General features: G+C 44.1%; 1 protein-coding gene across 1 annotated transcript in view; it reads left to right on the plus strand.

The window, feature by feature from the left end:
• The window catches only part of HEPHL1 (hephaestin like 1), a gene marked incomplete at both ends in the record, with an annotated part of 32,631 nt that extends 15,789 nt beyond the window's left edge, over nucleotides 1–16,842 (plus strand). The window contains 14 exons of the mRNA XM_084306832.1: nucleotides 534–673; nucleotides 828–959; nucleotides 3,657–3,868; nucleotides 4,334–4,484; nucleotides 5,762–5,974; nucleotides 8,099–8,312; nucleotides 9,765–9,904; nucleotides 10,748–10,888; nucleotides 13,091–13,197; nucleotides 13,667–13,889; nucleotides 14,591–14,730; nucleotides 15,346–15,505; nucleotides 16,480–16,560; nucleotides 16,640–16,842. Of these exons, the coding sequence (XP_084162958.1) occupies nucleotides 534–673; nucleotides 828–959; nucleotides 3,657–3,868; nucleotides 4,334–4,484; nucleotides 5,762–5,974; nucleotides 8,099–8,312; nucleotides 9,765–9,904; nucleotides 10,748–10,888; nucleotides 13,091–13,197; nucleotides 13,667–13,889; nucleotides 14,591–14,730; nucleotides 15,346–15,505; nucleotides 16,480–16,560; nucleotides 16,640–16,842 (2,257 nt within the window). The remainder of the gene's footprint in view (nucleotides 1–533; nucleotides 674–827; nucleotides 960–3,656; nucleotides 3,869–4,333; nucleotides 4,485–5,761; nucleotides 5,975–8,098; nucleotides 8,313–9,764; nucleotides 9,905–10,747; nucleotides 10,889–13,090; nucleotides 13,198–13,666; nucleotides 13,890–14,590; nucleotides 14,731–15,345; nucleotides 15,506–16,479; nucleotides 16,561–16,639) is intronic.
• Between the last annotated feature and the right edge of the window lie 3,028 nt (nucleotides 16,843–19,870).

Raw genomic sequence — 19,870 nt, forward strand, 5'->3', positions numbered from 1 at the left:
CTTATCTCTCTCCATCGTTAAGTCCATGGAGAAAGTGAGCCCTGATGAGGCATGAAAAGTTCAACAGAATGGAAACCCTTACATCAAGATTCCTTTGGCAGCTTTCACACTTGAAATTCGTGTATCTCAGAGGTGTTATGATGGTAGATTTCCCCCCCTTGTTATAACTGATGGAGATGAATTGTGTTAGACTATCTCCCAGGAAAAGTAAAGAAGATTAAAGATGAATTGTGCACAGGTAATAGCACTGGTCTTGCCCTAAGGTAGTTAGAGGTAAGTTGACAGAGCACTTGTCCTAAGTAAGTTGAAATTAAACACATGGAAGTCTAATACACAATGAATACCCGTTTGTTAACTAATTTGTAACTGTAATTCAGCTCAGTAATGTTTAATCTAGCCTGCTGGAAAAGTGTATGCAAACTAGTAATTTGGAAGGTCATTTCTCCCATGTCTGGGGTAATGACTTTATCTTAAAGAAAGGTTTCTGCCCAAACCTCTAGTAATTTAACCAGTCTGATTTGTTAAATCCACAGTGAATCTGCAATTTATTTCACACAAGGGACTGACAGAATAGGAGGGCAATACTGGAAGGTTCGCTATGTGGAGTATACTGATGCAACATTCAGTAAAAGGAAGATTCAGCCAAAGAACATGAAGCACCTAGGAATACTTGGTATGGTGAATGTTCTCCCATCCTTTGGAAGCAAAAGTCCCCTTGAATCCAGTGGGAAATTTGGGGCATTCAGCTGCTAGTCAGTGCTGTCTAGTTTAGATAAAATTACTTTTGTTGGTGGTTCTAACACCTTCCCTAACTCTCTTTCTTTAAGGTCCTGTAGTAAAAGCTGAAGTGGGAGATACAGTGCTAGTTACATTTGCCAATAAAGCCAAAAGGAGCTACAGCATTATGGCCCATGGTGTAAGCTTCAGCAAACTGTCGGAAGGAGCTCCCTACTTAGATGGTAAGTTTTGACTGAACTGCTGTATTGTCACATCCAGAATACTTGAGTCTGCAGATCTTCTCCTGTTGCTCTGTAGCGTTGCCATTTTTGTGGGTATTAAGGAATGGAAGCGGTGATTTGTTTTAGTTTGTGTCTACCCTACATGTCACAACCTGAGGGACCCCCCCAGTCTGCCTCTGTACAGGTTCTTCCCCTTGGACATGTGCCAGACAGGGTCACTGAAACCAGCTGAGGTCCATCTGTTAATTTTGAGTACAAGTCAACAGCCCAATCCAATTTACAATAGTTCTAATCTAATATCCCATCAGTGGACCTACTCTGAACATGCTCCAAAAAATGTTGCTTAGGATCTGGCATGATAACCCTGCTGAGTTTTTGCATAGAGCTATCTACGTGGTCTGGGCTGCTTCACACCAGATCCTCTAACGGAGGCCTGGTATTCCCCTTCCTTCATGGCCAGTATAGTCAGCATCCAGGCATCTTTTATCAGATTGACCCAGAATGTGAAGCAGCAACAATTCTTATTAACCCTCATAACTGTGTAAATGACAGAGCATTTACCAAAGGCTTCCTCCCATTTTGTGCAAAGATGGGATCTTTATCATCTAAGTTTAACCATTAAATGTAAGGTGTCATGTCTAATTGGCAGGCAACTTCTTCAGTCAGAGGCAAAAATCAGCCTCTTCAGAGAGCGAGAAGTCTCGTTTACTTTGAACACCTGTTTTAGGAGACAGTAGGTCACCCCTGGAGGTGTCTCTGTTTCCTTTGACTACCAAAGGAACCTAGATTAGGGTTAGAGCACGTGTCCTAGCTTTAGAGTGCTTATGTTAGATGAGCTGCAGCACCAAAGAGAAAGTTATCCTTCTTGTTGTCGTAATTGTTTTGTTTCCATTGCAACGTATCAGAAAGGAACACCCAGGACATAATCCCTCTTTTGAGAACTGTGCTAAGAGAATTAGGTCAGCATGCAAAACTCATAAAACCATACAATAACATCGACACAAAAGGCTTGAATCAAATTCTGTTGTCTCTAGTTGCTGACCTTGCAATGCAACAAAATTTTTAGCAGGCCAAGCTGTATCTTGAAACATCAGGGTTCACTTTGGCCTTGAATTCACCTGTACACATCCTAACGTCAGATATAATTTTTCTGATGGAAAAGCAGATCCTTCTCTCTGCTCACATTCAGTCCTGTTGTGCTTTCTTTTAAACCTCCATGGTAATAGCATCCATCCTCATTGCACCCTTCAATGTGGAGCAAAATCAACCCAAACCGTACAATTCAGCAGCAGCATGAGCTGCACACTTCTGGGTCTCTGGAGAGGAAACTGACTCCAGATTTATCTCTTCCTGACAATCTTTTTGCTCTTCTCTCTCCATAAGCCTGGTGTCTTGGATTTCCATCATACCCATCTACAAGAGTATGTAGGTATGGCCCCTACAGGGGCTGCAAGTTTATAGTGAGGGACAATGATTTTTCTAAGCCTGTGCTTTGTCTGAGTGTAGATTATTCACATGAAAATACTGTACATAAACATGCATAAGGCTTATCAATTTTTTTTTTCAGTTGTGCTCTCAGTAATATTCTTCCATATTACATATAACACTTATCCAATCTCATAATTATTTTTTCTCTCCAAATCAATATTCTTCTCCATATCGAGCACCATTGCAGGATTAATTTAATATAATCAGATACCATTGCAGAAGTACCCTGCTTTGTATCGCAGTTTGTGACAGATTGTATGTGTTTAAATATTGATATTTTCATTCATGTCTAAGTTCGTAACAGGATTCTTCATGAGGCACTCCAGGCTTTTGGCAGCACACAGAGAATCAAATCAGTGCAGGCTGCTGCTGACAGAAACATCTGATTGTGCTGAGAAAACCCAGCCAATAGGTGCCTTAGCTTTAAATAAAATTTCTAGTTTGATCTTCCTCACAGCAAAGAGTAAAAGGGTTATTTAGTAATTTTTTTCTTCTGAGGGTGCAGGGCTGACCCCTTTTCCAAACGTTCATTTCCAGTCCCTTTTATGAGTCCTCTCTCTGTGAATACCGACACCCTTTTACAGTGGCTAAATTTCATGAGTGATACTACAGGCACCCCATGCCGGGCAGCAGACAATCACCCCAAATTAGCTTCTAAAGAAAGTGGTAGCAGCCACCCTTTGGAGACTCTGACAGAGGTTCCTTGCTGCAAAATCAAAAAGAAGCAATTACCAGGATCAGATTTGTGCTGAATTTCTAAACAGTCACAACTGCAGCCCCACTCACTGAGGTAATTGCTTCATGGTGCTTAATGAAAAGCCAGAGTCTGCGTTCGTACCTCAGATGAATCTCACGATAAGGCAGGAAAGCTACAGACATTAGAGGAAGCCATTTAAGAGCAAGGATGAGCTCTGCACGTCTGGTCTGACAGATTCCAGATCCTCCAGATAGCATTGGGCCGGTGTCTGTGTGGTGTAGCTGAACTTGTTCTGTGAGGAACGGCTCAGTGTGTCCCCAGGGCACTGGGCTCTGGCGAGATGTCCCCATGGCAGAAGTCACCAGCCCACAGAATGGTGCTTGAGCTGTGGTTGCAAGGGAGAGCCCACCTGCAGAAAGCAGTGGCTACGTCTGACCCCCCAGCCAACGCTTGTATTCTGGAGGGCATAACCTTTCTCGTGACCTGGGTGCTTCTCAATTTTCTCTCTGCAGGATATATGAAGCCGGGAGCCCACGTTAAGGCAGGTGAAACCTTCACGTACAAATGGAGAGTGCCTGAAAATGGAGGTCCAAGTGAGAACGACCCACCGTGCCTCACATATCTCTACTACTCAGCCACTGATGCTGTCAAGGACACCAACTCTGGCCTGGTGGGGCCTTTGCTGGTCTGTCGGAAGAACGTGCTGAATGAGGACGGGACGCAGGTGCTCAGCTGGTCAGATGGACCCAAAAGAGCAGGGTAGTGGGCTGGGGGGAGGTGGCCTTATGGGCCAATTTTCCCAGCTCAGATTGAAGAGGTTAAACAAATGTCATTCCTCAGATTAAAAGCTGACCTGTGGGGGGGGGGAGGGAGGGGGGTGTGATTAGGAAGGTGAAATTGGCATTTTCCAGTATTCAGGCTTGTCCTGGGTGAATTCTGAAAGGTTTTCCATCTTTCCCATGTACTCATTAGCAATGAATGCATCTTTCCATGCTAAGTAAGTGCTACTTTCTTTATTCTTCTGGCTGATGCAAAAGTGTCAGCCCAAATCCTCTATAAGGACATAGTAAGAAAGCAGCTGTAGTTTTCTGGGGAAATAATTTTTTGTTACAAAAATATATATATTTTTTTCACTTGGGTACTTCTACACAGACTGATTTTAATGTCTTGGCTTCTTCCTTGGCTACAGAAAGGAATAGACAGAGAATTCTACCTTCTGTTTTCAATCTTTGATGAGAATGACAGCTGGTATCTGAACAAGAATATCGAAGCATTTACTGGAGACCCTTCAAAGGTAGATGAAAATGACGAGGATTTCAAGGAATCCAACAAAATGCACGGTACGAAATATCTGATATCTGTTAATGATATCTTTTCTTCACTCATCATTGGCAGATTTTATCATCATTTACAGCTGACTGCAATGCCCTAGAGGGTGAGGTGGAAGCTGTCAGTCAGTGTATGGCCAGCTCCCCATGTCCTCTGAATGCATGTTGAATCTTTTGTCACATTAACAATGACTGCATCCACCTACCAACTACACCTGGAGAAAAGGAACAGAGTCTAGGTTTTAGATACAACACCTAGATATATAAAAAGGCATAGTGCCAGAGTCAAACAGCAACTGCAGAAAAAGATTATGTTCACTGGTGATTTAAAATTAGCTGCCAGCTTTGACACTGACTCTGATAATGAAGGTTCATCCTCTGCTCTGCTTGGGCAGTGACCTCTGGCAGAGGGATAAAGACTAGGGGAGAGGCCAGTAATAGTTTTAAACTTCACTTCTTTATGTAAATATCTGACTTTGGCACAGACATCCTCAAATATATTCCTGATGTGTCAGACTTGATCAAATCATATAATCTCATCATGCTTTGATTTTCCTGAGAGCACTGAGAATATATGCTGATAGTGAAGAGTGAACTACCAAGCAAAAAGTGTGTGAAGACAATGTAGGCATGATATCTCCAAACATCAGGCACCTTGCAGTGATTATTCCTCTTTCAATACATTTCTCATAAACTCGCCTCTGGGTTTTCTGAGTCCTATTTTATTTTTCTGTTATAAGGTGATATTTAATGCTGAAGTTTTATTCTGCCTTAATATCTTTGACCCAGTGATCACAGAAAAATTCCCAAAGTTAGGAAGCTCCACAAAACCCTTCTGGACGTTTACATTTTGGAAGTAAAAGGAGAAATCAAAAGCCAAAATCACGTGGGAAGGCTATGTCAGAATTGAAATTACAACTCGGACTCTTTATGGCCCACTCCATGGCCTTAATGATCTTTCTCCAAATTGAAAGGAGGCTCCTAATTTATATATGTAACTGGCATCTGTGAAACACCCTGGAAAGCTTGGAGAAGTATCTCTACATTTCTGTTGAGGGCTGTTATGGTATCTTATAGGCTAAAAAGAAATGTAGAAGCTAAGAGTTTGTAAGAACAGCATTTAAGCATTAATGTGGTGTTATCCAGTGCTAACTTCACTTCACAAAACGCCTCTTTAATTAATGTTATGACCTGCTTGGTTCTGAGCCCCTTGCCGCAGAGGTGGCAGGAGGCTCTGTGCTGAGGTACAACCCACAGGCCACCGACCAGGCTCTTTTCTTCTCCTCCAGCTGTCAATGGCTACTTGTTTGGTAACCTGCCAGGCCTGGCCATGTGCAAGGACGACAAGGTCTCCTGGCACCTCATCGGGCTGGGCAGTCACTACGACATGCACGGGGTTCAGTTTCAAGGAAACACCATTGACCTGAGAGGGACGACGAGGGACGGCCTGGCCTTGTTTCCTCACTTATCGGGAACAGCACTGATGCAGCCGGACCGTGTGGGTACGTTCCTGAGCTTATCTGGGTGTTGTGGCACTTGCAGAAATCAGGCAGCCTAAATAACAGCCAGTGAGATGCTCTGCCCTACTCGGGGAGCGTGAGGGAGCTTGAAAGTGTAGGGACATGCACAGGGGATGGAGCCAGGCTCTTGTCAGTGCCAGGACAAGAGGCTATGGGCACAAACAGGAATACAAGAGGTTCCCTCTGACCATCAGGAAGCACTTCTGTGCTGTGTAAGTGATGGAGAGCTGGCACAGGTTGCCCAGAGGGGCTGTGGGGTCTCCTCTCCTTGAAGATCTTCAAAACCTCCTGGACAAGGTGCTGGGCAGCCTGCTGTGGGTGTCCCTGCTTGAGCAGGGGTTGGACCAGATGGACTATGAGGTCCCTGCCTACCACAGCCATTCTCTGATTCTGTCTGGGCTGTGGGGACTTGACATGGCTGAGGATTCAGGCTGTGCTACTTCTCTGGCAAGGTGCTGTAAACCAAATACATGTGCACCAAAGAGCAGAGGCTTTGATGACCTTGGGATAGGCAGTGCAGCAGGCAGGCAGACAGCTAATGGGATGCTCACAGAATTTCCATAACTCTCAAAAATGCTTTTTTATCAAAGACAAAATTCACTGCTTTGCAGATAGTCAGCATCATGTAAGGTGTTTTAGAACTTCAGTAATACCTGGTCTTTAAGAGGTTCTTCAGAAGTATACACATAAAGGATACTTTTTATTTTCATGTCTAATCCAGTGATTTGTTCTTCAAAGCTGTAGGGGAGATTTATTCATTGGAGATACTTCAGAGAAGCTCTAAGCCAGAGTGCAATGTTACTTTTCTTCCCACTGATGCAAGTTTTTAAATCAAAGGAATCATGAGAGTTGTGCAAGGCTCTGCCAAAAGCCATCCTTGGCTGGAGCACTCAATAGAAATATCTGTTGGCCTTGTGTGCACACACCATGCCATGGTTAGACCTCCAGCACTGCTGTGTCTACGAGGCAGCAGATTCTTTTCTTGTGTCTGTCCCATACATTTCCACTGTCTGTCATGAAACTGCATGGCAGAAATTACACTGAACAATATAGTCTAGGAGTTCATTGTTTTTTGCCAGCTAACTCTCTACCGACCACAAGGGAAAATGAATGAATTATCAGATCTTTACAATCACCAACAGCTGTATTTTATTTTTATTTTATTTTTTAACTGCAAGTTATTTTACCTTTCATCATCTTTGCCCTAGAAACACAAGGAATGGACTGAGATCTATCCAGGACAAAGTTATGCTTCCAGTTTTGTTCCATCATTGACTCGTTAAGTTGGACACAAATAACTCAGTGGACTTCTCAACTTTTGCATGCACTAAACAGCTGTGTAAATGCTTTCCTCCTTCACAAGAGTGCTAGCAGGTGGAGCTACACAGGACCATGCTGTGGTCAACTTCTGCTGCAGCAAATGGGAGGGGGAGAACAAATGTTAAAATCTGCACACAGGCCTGCCAAAAGATGTCCCTGCTGTTACTGCAACCTTAGACCATCAGAGCCACAGAAAACTCACCCTGTGGTGGTTTGGCCTCCAATCTTGCCACTTCATTTGAAGCTTTCCACTGGCGAAAGCACAGAGCTGCTCTGAAGAGGCACTGGGTCAGTGCCTTGAGCGCAGAGCACACACCAATACCATCAGAAACCATACACCAATCAAAACCATCTCAAGATTTTTGGGAAAGTGTCCCTTAGCACTAAGTGGCTTTCAGCAGCCTCTGACTAAGTTTGTCCCTTGCTCTCAGCCCATGTTGTGGCCACGCTACCCATGCTTCTCCTGATATTCTCCATGGGCATGGCTGTGCCTGGACATCCATCCTCTGATGTCTTGCTGCCATGGAGCACATGGGCACCTAAAGGAGATGACTGGTGTGTATCCATCTTGCCAACTGGTTTCCTTTTCAGTCCTCTTAGTTTTTTCAAAGCCAATGGGCTCTGGATGATATAAACACCCCCTTGACTGGATTTCCATACAGCACCACTGACTAGGGTGTTTTTTTTGGAAGACAAAGCAATGATGTACAAGGCGCAGGACCTAATTTTCCAGCCTGCTTGTTTATTTTCCAGAATTACTTACATCTCAAGAGCTTTCATTTCTAGGCACATTCAAGGTGGTTTGCAGGACTTTTGATCATTTTGTCGGGGGGATGAAACACCTCTACGAGGTCAGCAGCTGCCGCAATGCCACCCGAGCCCAGCAGCGGCACAACACCATGAGGATCTTCTACATCGCAGCAGAGGAGGTGGAGTGGGACTATGCCTCAAATAAGAGCTCAGAACCAAATATTTACAACATCAGCAGCAATGAGGAAAGGTACGCGAAGCAAAAAAAGGCTGCTGGGTGTGGGGCCCAGTTATGGTGGAGGAGGGGCATAGATGTCTCCTTTCATGAAGCCAGCCTAGTACTTCTTAGGAGGCACTCTTAGAGAGGTAAACATATTTATAAAATGATAACCTCTCAGAGCAGACTAGACAGCATACGCACATGTTTTTGTCTCTGTCTCATCATGCTGTTGAACCACGGAAGGCTTCCAAGTCCCTAAATCCATCTGTGGTAACAGCCTTGAGTGAGCCACATCTACACTGCTCTGTGCTAAGGAACAGAAAGTGTGCAGAAGACATGTGATCCAGTGGTCTTTGAGACCACTATTTGGTGAAATAAATAAATAAGTAGATAAATACATAAATAAAGGAGAAAGGAACATATTAACACTAGTGACAGGACCCGCGGGAACGGGGTTAAGCTGAGGCAGGGGAAATTTAGGCTGGACGTCAGGAGGGGGTTCTTCACAGAGAGGGTGGTTGCACACTGGAACAGGCTCCCCGGGGAAGTGGTCACTGCACCGAGCCTGTCTGAATTTAAGAAGAGATTGGACTGTGCACTTAGGCACATGGTCTGAACTTTTGGGTAGACCTGTGCGGTGTCAAGAGTTGGACTTGATGATCCTTAAGGGTCCCTTCCAACTCAGGATATTCTATGATTCTATGATTCTATATTTTAAATACAAACAAACAAACAAAAAACAACAACCTGGAAATTGTGGCTGGGAAGCTGTACCCTGTAAAAAAAGCACGAGTATGGTGGAATCAACAGAAAATACACCTGAAGAGAGAGAGGAGTGCCTAAAGAAAATATTAACTGTCAGAAAACATCACTGTCAAAAGGCTGCTGCTGTACACACAGTATTTCACTAGAGTGAGCTGTACTCCTGGGTGCTTGTTGCTTGTGTTTTGTGTGTTGTGAGCCAGCCTTGCAACTCTGCTGCCAGGGGGAGCTTGGAGAAGGGCAGCAAGGATGTAGCGAGCTCAGAGGAGAGGTTGCGAGTGTCCTCTGCTGGCACATCATATCCACGATAAGACTAATATCCAAGCCAGTGAAAGCAGGCATCGTGGTAACAGGATTCAGGTCTGCAGGGAAAGATAGAGTCTTTTACTGGGCTGGAGGAAGCACTGGCCAAAGTCACACGTAGCTTGAACCTCATTTCTGGTCTGTCAGCTCTGCTGAAGGATTTGTGTCCCCAGATGTTTGTGATGAGTACAATATATCCCCAGCTGTACTTGTTTGAAGACAGTGTGCATTTATTGAGGATTATCACTGCTATTACTTGCTGTATAAAACCTCTTGCAGCACGTAGGGCTTCCCCTCAATCACCACGTTGGACCAAGCTGTATATTCTTGTCACACCTACTATGAATAACACAACATTTACTAGCTTTTAGATACATAAGGTTTGGCACTTTTAATTTTTGCCTTTTTATTTTGCAGTTACGGGCACATTTTTCTGAGCCAAGGTGAAGACCTAATTGGTACAAAATACAAGAAGGTGGTTTACAGGGAGTACACGAATGGCAACTTTACGCAGCGCAAAGTGCGGACAGAGGAGGAGGAACACCTGGAAATCCTGGGCAAGTAGTTCTCATGGCTCACAGGCTGAGCATAATAAATGAGAGGATTGATTTCCAAAATAAAGATTTTACAGCTTTGTTAATAAAGAAAAGAGGTGACGCTGATACCTATTCCAGGCGATCAGTGGTTTTACAACCAGTCCGTATAACTGCTGCGTGTAAAGATGGTTTTCAGATGAGATAATTTATTCCCTAACATGGAATAAGGAGTTTCTGAAGGAGCACTAACAGGGAGGATTCAAAAATCAAACTTCCAGGATTCACTTTAACATCAAACCATGTGGTACGGGGGAAGATTTTGTAGGTAGATTAACTCAGTATTAAGGGGCTAGATTGGTACCTGAAATTGCACAAGACAAAATTTTATATATATCATAAAATAAGCATCAGCTCCTGTTTTTTATAGGATGAGAAGTAGGCAAGAACTGATCATAAAATAGTCGGCACTCCCTGGTACAATACTGAAAAAAATAGTTTAATATTTCGGGGGGGGGGGGGGGGGGGAGGGGAATGCTATTACCACTTTAGGAAACACAATTCTGAAAGATATATAAAATATTCACAAAAGTTTTCCTGAAAAACAAGCTGAAACAAGCTGTCCAGAGACCTATTTCCAGAATGAACAGTTATTCTGATTAGCAAAAAAGAAAAAAGGTGTATGTATATATATGTAATTTTTCATCAGCTGAGATAGCAGATTGGTTTCGATTGCTTTGCTGAAAGTCAGAGCAGCCTGAAGGTTTTGAGGGAGCCCATGGCTCCTTTCCGAGGCCAAAGCCATTGGAAGATTGTTGAAATTCAGAAGAGCAGCATTAATCACCGGCGTCTTCTGCTTTAATTTAGGGCCATTACTCCATGCCGAGGTTGGTGACTCTGTGCTGATCGTGTTTAAGAACAAAGCCAGCAGGCCTTATTCAGTGAGTGCACACGGTGTAGAAGAAGTGGGTTGTGAAGAACAACCTGAGACACCAATTACCCTCCCAGGTAAGGCTGCTCATATTTTTTTTCTTTGAGCTACAAAGGCCGTATATAAAAGTATTTTAACACAGGAATGATGTTCCCTCTTTCAAGCTTATTCATACCTATATGTTCTCCCAGGCATAATACTCTCAACGTTTATTCAGATATGATTCTCTGTGTTGCTGTGCATGTTGGTTCTTGATCAAGTGAGCATGTTGGGGCAAAGAACGAGCCTTTGTTCCTATCAGGGGTAGAAGCAGGAATGTAGCATCACTGGACAACCTCCAAAAATGCAGAAGCAGGCCCAAAATCACGGCCAGGTGAAGCCTAAACCAGCGTTTAAATCAAGAGCGATGCTCTAACAAAGTTTTAAAAATGGGAACTTGGGGATAGTTGCAGTCAGCAATGTTAACTCTTCCTCTTCCTTACTGTACACCCAACTTGTCGATGGTGGAGGTGCAATGCTGGGTTCGCTGCTGTAATGTCTCCTGTGCCCACACGGGAGCAGGCTTGGCATAAACTAGAGAAGGCTCATTAGGCGCTTGAAAGTAACAGTCAACAAGGAGAACAAATCCCTCAAAACCAGAAAAATGCTTGGGTACTTTGCTTCCCCCAGCACCTAGAGGGCCTCGCTGGCTGCCTCCACCAGGCCATGCTGACTGCTCACCGGGGCCCAGCTCACCAGATCCCATCCAGTCCTACTAAATCGCGAAGCTGTCATCGCTCAGATTGATGTCCTACTACCCTTGTGTTCCCCAAAGTGCTGCCAGCTCCTAATGAGACTGTGTAGGGCAGTAAAGAGGTGCAGGGAGTAGGCCCCTGGGTGCCTAAGCCACAAACAGTTCTCAGCTGCCAGAGCTTTGTCCCCTCCCCTCTTTTTGTTCCCTCTACTCCTCTATTTAACCAGGAGAAAAAAGGGAGAAAACATCCGTTTTCATCTTTTTTTATCAGTCCTTTCATGGGACACACTTCACTTGCATTTCAAAGATTGAACATTGATGCCATCTGAAGTACCTTGGGTTTTAAGTAGAGTGGAGATCTCTCTCCCTACAGCCTCCAAATATCCCAAAGGGAGGAGTAAGGAACCAGGAAGTTGCACAGGACCATGGCCTGGCTCTTTTCACATCAGCCCCTCAAAAAAAGACAAGATGGCACGTAGGTTAGATAAAAGTGGATGACAAATTATTTCCTGGTGTATGTCTCCAGGGCAAGAATGCCTCTGAGACTGATGGGTTTCTTGTTGGTGTTTGCTGTCCTACTACTGTAGTCTTGTGCCTTAAAAGCCTTTTTGATCTCTGTGAGGTCAATAAACCCATGCTGTAATGTGCAGAAGATGCTTGTAAGATTAACTGGTATTGCATCATTTACATGAGACTCATGCTATATAATATGATATTTGAGCGTCATCTTTTTTTTTTTTTTTTTTTTAGTTATTGCCATACTGTAACACCCACTATTGCATGAACCGCCAAAACTGTGCAGTGGCTCAGTGATACAAAGCTAGCTCAGACAATTCACAGCCATTTAAGCTTGAAAACTGCTTTGCTCCAATGCTCACAGCCATTGGCAGCTTTTGGGTTATGGCAGTACCAAGACCACAGTCAACAGTTCCAGGATTTCCTTTTTTTTCCCCTGACTTGTATCACATTACCAGGTGTTATCAGGTTTTGTCACCCTGGAATAAATTTGGGGAAGAGACAGACTGTCTGGTTCAGCATTTGTCCAGCACTTGGAAGGACAAGGTGTTGACCAATTCTTGGCCTCTTGCCCTTTTTGCTGGAGCACCAGCAAATAAATAATTATTCATTTAAAAATGGGGAAACACAGCACAGACAGTTCATCTGAGTGTAGGTGTGTTTGTGTTCAATATAGAGAGCTGTTTCTCACCCAAGCACATAATTTGCCCATCAAATTGTTTCTTTTTTAGAATTAGAGGTCAGGGAATCTCTGCTCCCCCTTGCCACCGGTTACAGCACCATCTGCAGATCTTTCACAGGTGATATCTGCCTTCCTTTACACCACTTGAACCTTGCCGACCTCCTGGAATGCAGAAACACATCCGCATGCCATTCCTGCGTGCTTCCACAGATAGCTTTGATGCAGATCATTTTTTGACGAGGAGGGTAGTGGGTCTCAGTTACATACTGCTCAAAGCCTCTAATACTCAGCTGTTCTTGGTAAAACTTTTTTTTTCTTTCTTTCTTTCTTTTTTTTTTTTTTTCCCAGGGGAAATAAACACCTACAGGTGGAACGTTCCAGAGCGATCCGGTCCTGGCAAAACAGATCCAAACTGTATCACTTGGGTTTACTATTCAACAGTAAATTTTGTAAAGGTAATCAAGAAATGGTCAATAAAGATTAGATAGTTTCAGATAAAGTATGCTATCTTGCATAATATAAAGCATCCTGCTTCTCATTTCTGCAAGGACCATGGGCTTGAGGAAGGTTTTACCGAGCTAGATGTTTTGTTGCCTTTGGTAACAGTTGCATATACTTGGGTAATTTGATCTACTAAAATCCTAGGGATGCACTATGGTAATGTGATTCTTCTTAAAGAATAGTTGAAGGGATTTTTGGGTGAAGACAAAACATTACTTTGGTACATTAACACGGGGACATTAAATTCTGGGAGTAGTATGTCCAAAGAAAGATATATCTAATTAGATGTAGTAACAATAGTATGATAATATGATAATATAGTAATGAAATATTTCATCTTTATTTAATATGTAGATTATCTGTACTTTTTTCATAACTGGATGAACTAGAACATCTGTAATATAAATATTTATTTCATTTCAGGACACATACAGTGGTCTCATTGGGCCTCTTGTAGTTTGCAGAAAAGGAATTTTGGATGAAAATGGTTTGAGGAAAGACATTAATCGCGAATTTACTCTCCTGTTTATGGTGTTTGATGAAAACAAATCCTGGTATTTGAAAGAAAACATTGAAACATACCTTCATAAGAACCCTGATGATTTTAATTCCACTAAGGACTTTGTAGAAGGCAACAGCAAGCATGGTATGTAGGACTAGGTGGCAGCAGCCAAGAGGACAGAGGTTTATTTTTCACAGCCCTTTTAGGAAGACATTGACTTGGCCTGCAATTACCCACCCACATGACATCTTTATAAACTGCAGCAACTGGAAACAAAAAGATTTCGTGAGGTCCAGCTAAGATATTTTTGTGACAAGCTAATTCAACCTTAACCTCATGGGGAAAGGCTGCCTTGCCAGACTTCCCTTGATGTTTGGGAGCTGCCTTCCTTGTTGGCTCACTTTGTAGGAGCACAAGGATGACATTTGAAAAACTTGGATGTAGTAGCAACCAGCCCAGGAGCCAAACAGGCCAGAACAAATGGGGACAGGAATGGCCCTGGCAAAGCAAACTTCTGCTTCTCCAGATTTCTACTCGTTTGAGGCAACAACTCTTCCCTCTTTTCCCATGTAGCTCCTCAGCCAAAATCCTGTTTGTTCAGGAGTCTGATCCCACCAAGTGAAAACCTTACCCAGTGCTTCACAAGACAGCTAAGTGGTTGCTGCTGTACCCTTAGATGACAAACTGTTTGGAGACTGAAACAAAAATGTGGCTGTCTCTCTGCAGTCACTACAGAGAGCCCTTGCCTTGCCACATGTCCCAGTCACCTGTTCTTCTTGCCTGAAGGTTATCGTCACCCATGCCATGGCCAGATATTAATCAGACCAATTTTGTCATTCTTCCAGCAATCAACGGGAAGATTTATAACAGTCTGCTGGGCCTAACAATGAACGAAGGCGATACAACGAACTGGTACTTGATAGGAATGGGCAATGAAGTGGATATACATACAGTGCACTTCCACGCACAGACCTTCATCTTCAAGGTAAAATGAATCAAAGTAAAACTTTTACAGTGTGATGGGAAATTTCTTCAAAAAAAGAAGTCCAAGTTCTAGCCTATTTTTGCAGCTTGGACATACAGTCCTGGGCTGATGCTGAGATCAGGGGGAGGTTTGCATGTGAAGGAGACATGAAATGAAGGGGATCCTTGCAAAGCTTCTACCACTCATGTTCTGTTATAGAACCTGAACAAATGTCACTATTAGAGGTCAGGTAGGTTAAAATACTTATTTTCCCATGGCTATAAGGGAAGATAGAGGGAGGAAACCAGAGTTATGCCCGCTTACAGACTGGTTTGATGTTGTGACAGCTTGACACTGGTAAGACTACCTGAAAAATCTGTCTTTCAAAGTGACACCTGTGCTCAACCAGCACCCTAAGTCCCTAGGAGGAGTCTCCTGTGGTTAATTAATTGATTAAATGGAGGCTGTGCACAGGCCTTAGTTTCTCTCTGTGGGACACACTAGAAGCATATAACAAGGAGCATTTAATCTGCCTCAAGGAGCAAAAAGTCAGACTGGAATATTTCAGTGCCGGGGGTGGGGTATTTGAGTGCAGTAAGGCAAGACCCTTACGATGCTGATTTTGCCTTGCCACAGACAGATAAGGACCACAGAGGAGACGTGTATGACCTGTTTCCTGGGACATTCCAAACAGTTGAGCTGGTGGCAGAAAACCCTGGGACGTGGCTCCTGCATTGCCACGTAGCCGACCACATCCATGCTGGCATGGAAACGACCTACACCATCAATAAATCAGGTGAAGTAGCAGAAATCCGTCCTGTGACTCTGAGGGCGTATTGCAGCAGTTTGGATGAAAGGAAGGGAAGTAAGACAGCTAATGCCAGCTGGTGGGAAGCACCTAGGAATCACTGCCTGCTGCCCTGGGCAGCCAGCATCATCTAGGGATGCCCTGAGGGCACGGCAGGGACAGGAGCATTGGCTCTGCTCTGCAACTTGGAAACAGGTGGTGCTTCACAAGAGCATCACCTAAGACAGTGGTGGCCTGTGGACATTCACAAGTGGTGCAGAAAGCTCTTTTTTGGCCTGTAGCTGCTATGGCTGATTCCTTCCTCCAGTCACTGCCTGCTCTCAGGGATATTCATGCTCCTTCCTGCACAGGCAGGGACCAGCTGGGATACGAGGTGCTCCAGAAAATGGGGTTCATCCTGCCCAAGAAAGAGCTGTTCCCTTGACTAAGTAATATTGGCAAATATTTTGAGAGATGCTGGTCCCTTCTACCACCTGTGAGTGAAGTCAGAAGTGTTTTGTGAGCCTCTGAACATCACAAAATGTCACCAAACACCTGGGTCTGGCATCTCCTGCCTGGGCCAGCACAATCTGTGCATGCCACACATTTCTGCAGGGGCTGCACAGTCCTGGCGTGGTAGGAGGGTAAATGTAATACCAAATGTAGTCAAAATCCTCCTTCCTTGGGCAAGTGTATTTATTTTCTACCACATTATTCCTTCTGGCTTGTTCAAATGAACAAGCAAATGCAAAAGTGAAGTAATAGATCCCTGTAGAGGAGGGGGACTTTGCCCATGGAGCTGCCTGGAGCAATCTATTTATAACCGTGCTGATGCAATCAGGATTTCTGTTCAGGTTACTGAGGTAGGAGGAACTAAGAAAAAAAAAAGTGCTAATTTTCCAGTGTTTTTTTTTTTTTTTTTTTTTTTTTTTCTTTTCTTTTAAGGATTTTGGCTTAACTAATTTTTTTCCCTGTCTGCACAGAACGGGAAGCCCCTTCAGAAGGAGCAGTCACAACTGTAGCTTATGGTACCACCACTGCAGAAAACAGGACCACAGCAAAGGGTATGCTTTTTTTAACATATAGTTTTAAACTTTTCAGGCTCATGTGCAGATTCCTCATGAGCTACTTCTCTTTTGGCAGATTATAACAGCCAAGAGGGCACTCTCTGGAGCAAAATCCTGAATCCTGGAGCAGCCAGCCTGATGTTCGCAGCTTTTGTTTTTGTTGGACTTGTTCTGCTGCTCACCACACTGACCTTCTTCTGCCTCACCACCCGCCAAGGAAGCAGGATCCAGTACCAGCCTCTGCACGACAAAAGCACGTTTCTAGCAGACTCCCTGTAAGCCCCAACTTTAGCATCGTTCACGGAGCTGTGCCGGATTTCATGACATGCTGCTGCTGCACCTGGAGCAAGACCCACGCCGACAGCCCTATCCCGTAGCCAGCACTCACAACAGCGAACATGAGCTGCCGGGCAGGGATCCAAGAGCCACCCACCACCATTGCCATCCTGCTGTCTCTCAGCTGAGCTTTGCCCGAGCCCAAACCTCTTGGCCAACGCTCTGGCTACAAGGGGATTTCATCACGGGAGGAAGGAGTGGGCAGGATTGCACCCATGCACCCTTTGCAGAAGCACAGGGGTTGCACCAAATACGCCAAAAAACATCGGGAACTGTCTTAGCGTGCTGGCTCCTGAAGGCACATGTGTAAGTCTGGAAGTCCCCGCAGTGTCCTGAAGGGAATACAGGCTTATACCAGAGTCTGGCTCAGTGATTCACTGACATTTAACCAATTCTCCCCGCCCCCCTTTTTTTTTTTTTTTCCTTTTTTTCTCCCCACCCTGTTAAATGAGGAAACTACCCTGGGGACAGGTTTTTAAAGGCACCTAGGTACTGACCAATATACTTTAGCACCTGACAGAGCTCAGCAGCTGTTACAGTTTTTGTTAATCCCTTTAAAAACCTAGCCCTGAGCAACCTCCCAGAAAATTATTAGACTTTGTAATTGCTGCTCTGTGTGGTCGTCCTGATTCTTTAACTCTTCTTTGCACCAAGCAGCACCTCACCCCCTAATTTTAATGAAACCAGCAGGAGGCTGATGTCTGTGGTCTGCAGGGAAGAAGGACAGAATCAGGCCATGTCTAGTGATACTTGAATATTTATAGCTCATGTTTAATTAATTAGACAGCGCTCACTCTTGCCAGCCAGCTGCTCCTGTCAGCTACAGCTCTTGCAGAGGAGCTCCAGAACTAACACATCTGTGAAACTGTTTATCCAAGTTGGATTTTGAATGTAAATCCAGGTTGCTGTACTTTTTTATTATATTTTTCCCAGCTCTATATTTTGAAGTATGTTCAAATCTAGGGAACTTGGCTGCCCGTCCCTCTTACTGCAGCCTAGCAGTGTCCCGGATCCATGTCCAGGTAGCTGATACGTAGAAGTTTCTTGGGTGCTTCTTGGTTATTTCCTGATTGCTTATTTTCCCCAGTTATTTAAGAGCACACACATGAGGTAGAACTGCAGGACTGAGCCCAAATAGGAGCTATACTATAGCAATAAACACTTCCACATTCATTTACTAAATCTCCTCTTTGAGCTGACAAATAGATCCCCTAAATCCTGTGATCTTTCTGTTTTGTAAACATTGATATTGAGGTTTTTCTGTTCTGTCCAAAACCACTGCACAGAACGTTTCCTCTCTGTATACATACAAATTAAAGCCTTTCCCTTAAACATACATGATTAATAAAGGAAGTTATTTGGTACTTTCTCTTTTAGAGTAGCTGGCGTGTCTGACTTTTTAGAAACAGAACCGTAAATATATTCTGTCCATAGTAACCAGCCAAAGTGATGACAAAGATAATAAAGATCTGGTTATTTGTACAAACCTTCTGGCACAGTTTCTTTCACCCAGCACACTTCTCAGCTGGAGGGCAGCTGAGAAACAAGAATGAGGCCTCCAGAGGTCCCCAAGGCCTTGGGACGTCACCGTGGTTTGCCCAGGTGAGGCAGGCGGACGCAGAAAGCAGAAGGCATCATAGGGAGTGTGAAGCGTGGTGTTCTGCATTACCTGCCTGCCTGGAGCAGGCAGCTCAGGTCCAGCCATGCCCCACATCATGGAGCTGTGGAAAACACCTGCAACAAAGGACATAATCCGTGCTGGACTGAAGCACCAGTGGGAGAACAGAGCAAAGCAACCAAATGATGAGATGACAACAGGAACAAGTCACCAGAACTATGCATCCAGGGCCACAGGCCCTTGAGGATTGAATGTCTGGATTACGTAGTCCAAAATCTTTGGAACTGCCCCAGCACCAAGAGCTTGGTAGGTGACAAACACAGTCCCAGCCTTGAAAAACTCCCCAGAATCTAGGAGGTGAGGAATGAGCAGCCCTGGCACCGACATAGCACAAGCTGGCAGAAACTGCTCTTGAAGACAGAAGAGTGGCCAAAGGAACAGAACAGACCATGGCAGAATGAATCATTTTATTTTTATTTATTTTTTATTATTTTTTTAAAGCAATTGTACTTTAATTAGGTTTTTGAAAGCCTCCAAGAGCACATAGGACACCTGCATGAATGTAGCCTGCTTACACCTCCATAAGACATTTGAGAAATCCATGGTAAAAATTCCTTAAAGAAATGAAATCACTGGGATAAGAGGAAGGAGGCTAAATAACTGGTTAGAAGATGGGAATAAGGAACCACATTTCATGGTGGAAGTCACTCATGGGGTGCTGGAAGGACCTCCGCTATTCACTGCTTTCTGTAAGGGATGTGACAAAAGGCTTACTGAGTTTAGTGACAAATGTAAGTGTACCTAGCAAGAAAAAATGTTATTGAGTGTAAAAAACTACAAAAGAACCTTGTGCTGCTGAGTGATAACAACTGCACTGGTCGATAGCACTTGTGGAAAACACAGTCCTAGCCCTATATACATCATTATATGCACAGGCATCTGTGTATCAGCAATCATTAGGAATTAAGAGCAGAGGAAACACGAAAACACCCTGGTGCCACGATATAAATGTCTGGGGCACCTGCATCTTGAATATGGTGTGAGTCCGAGGAAAGGATGCCATAGCTGAAGGACAGCCCAGAAATCAGAAGAAAGGAAATCAGAGTTGCAGAACAGTTTCCATATGAGGAATGATTTCCTTGGATCGGGGCTTGGAAAAATAGAAAGGACAATTGAAAGCAGATAGCACAGCGGTTTTATAAGGAGAGAGTGGAGAAGGGAACAGTTTGTGCCTTTGGGCTGGAGCAGCACGGGCTGGGGCAGAGCCAGGTGCAGAGCAGAGGAGGTGGCTCGTTAGGGGGCTGATGGCCCCCTCTGTAACTCCTGGGCTGAGGGGCTCAGAGCTTACTGAGG

Source organism: Netta rufina (genome assembly GCF_964035555.1).
Source record: "Netta rufina genome assembly, chromosome: 1".
In the NCBI taxonomy this organism is placed as follows: domain Eukaryota; kingdom Metazoa; phylum Chordata; class Aves; order Anseriformes; family Anatidae; genus Netta; species Netta rufina.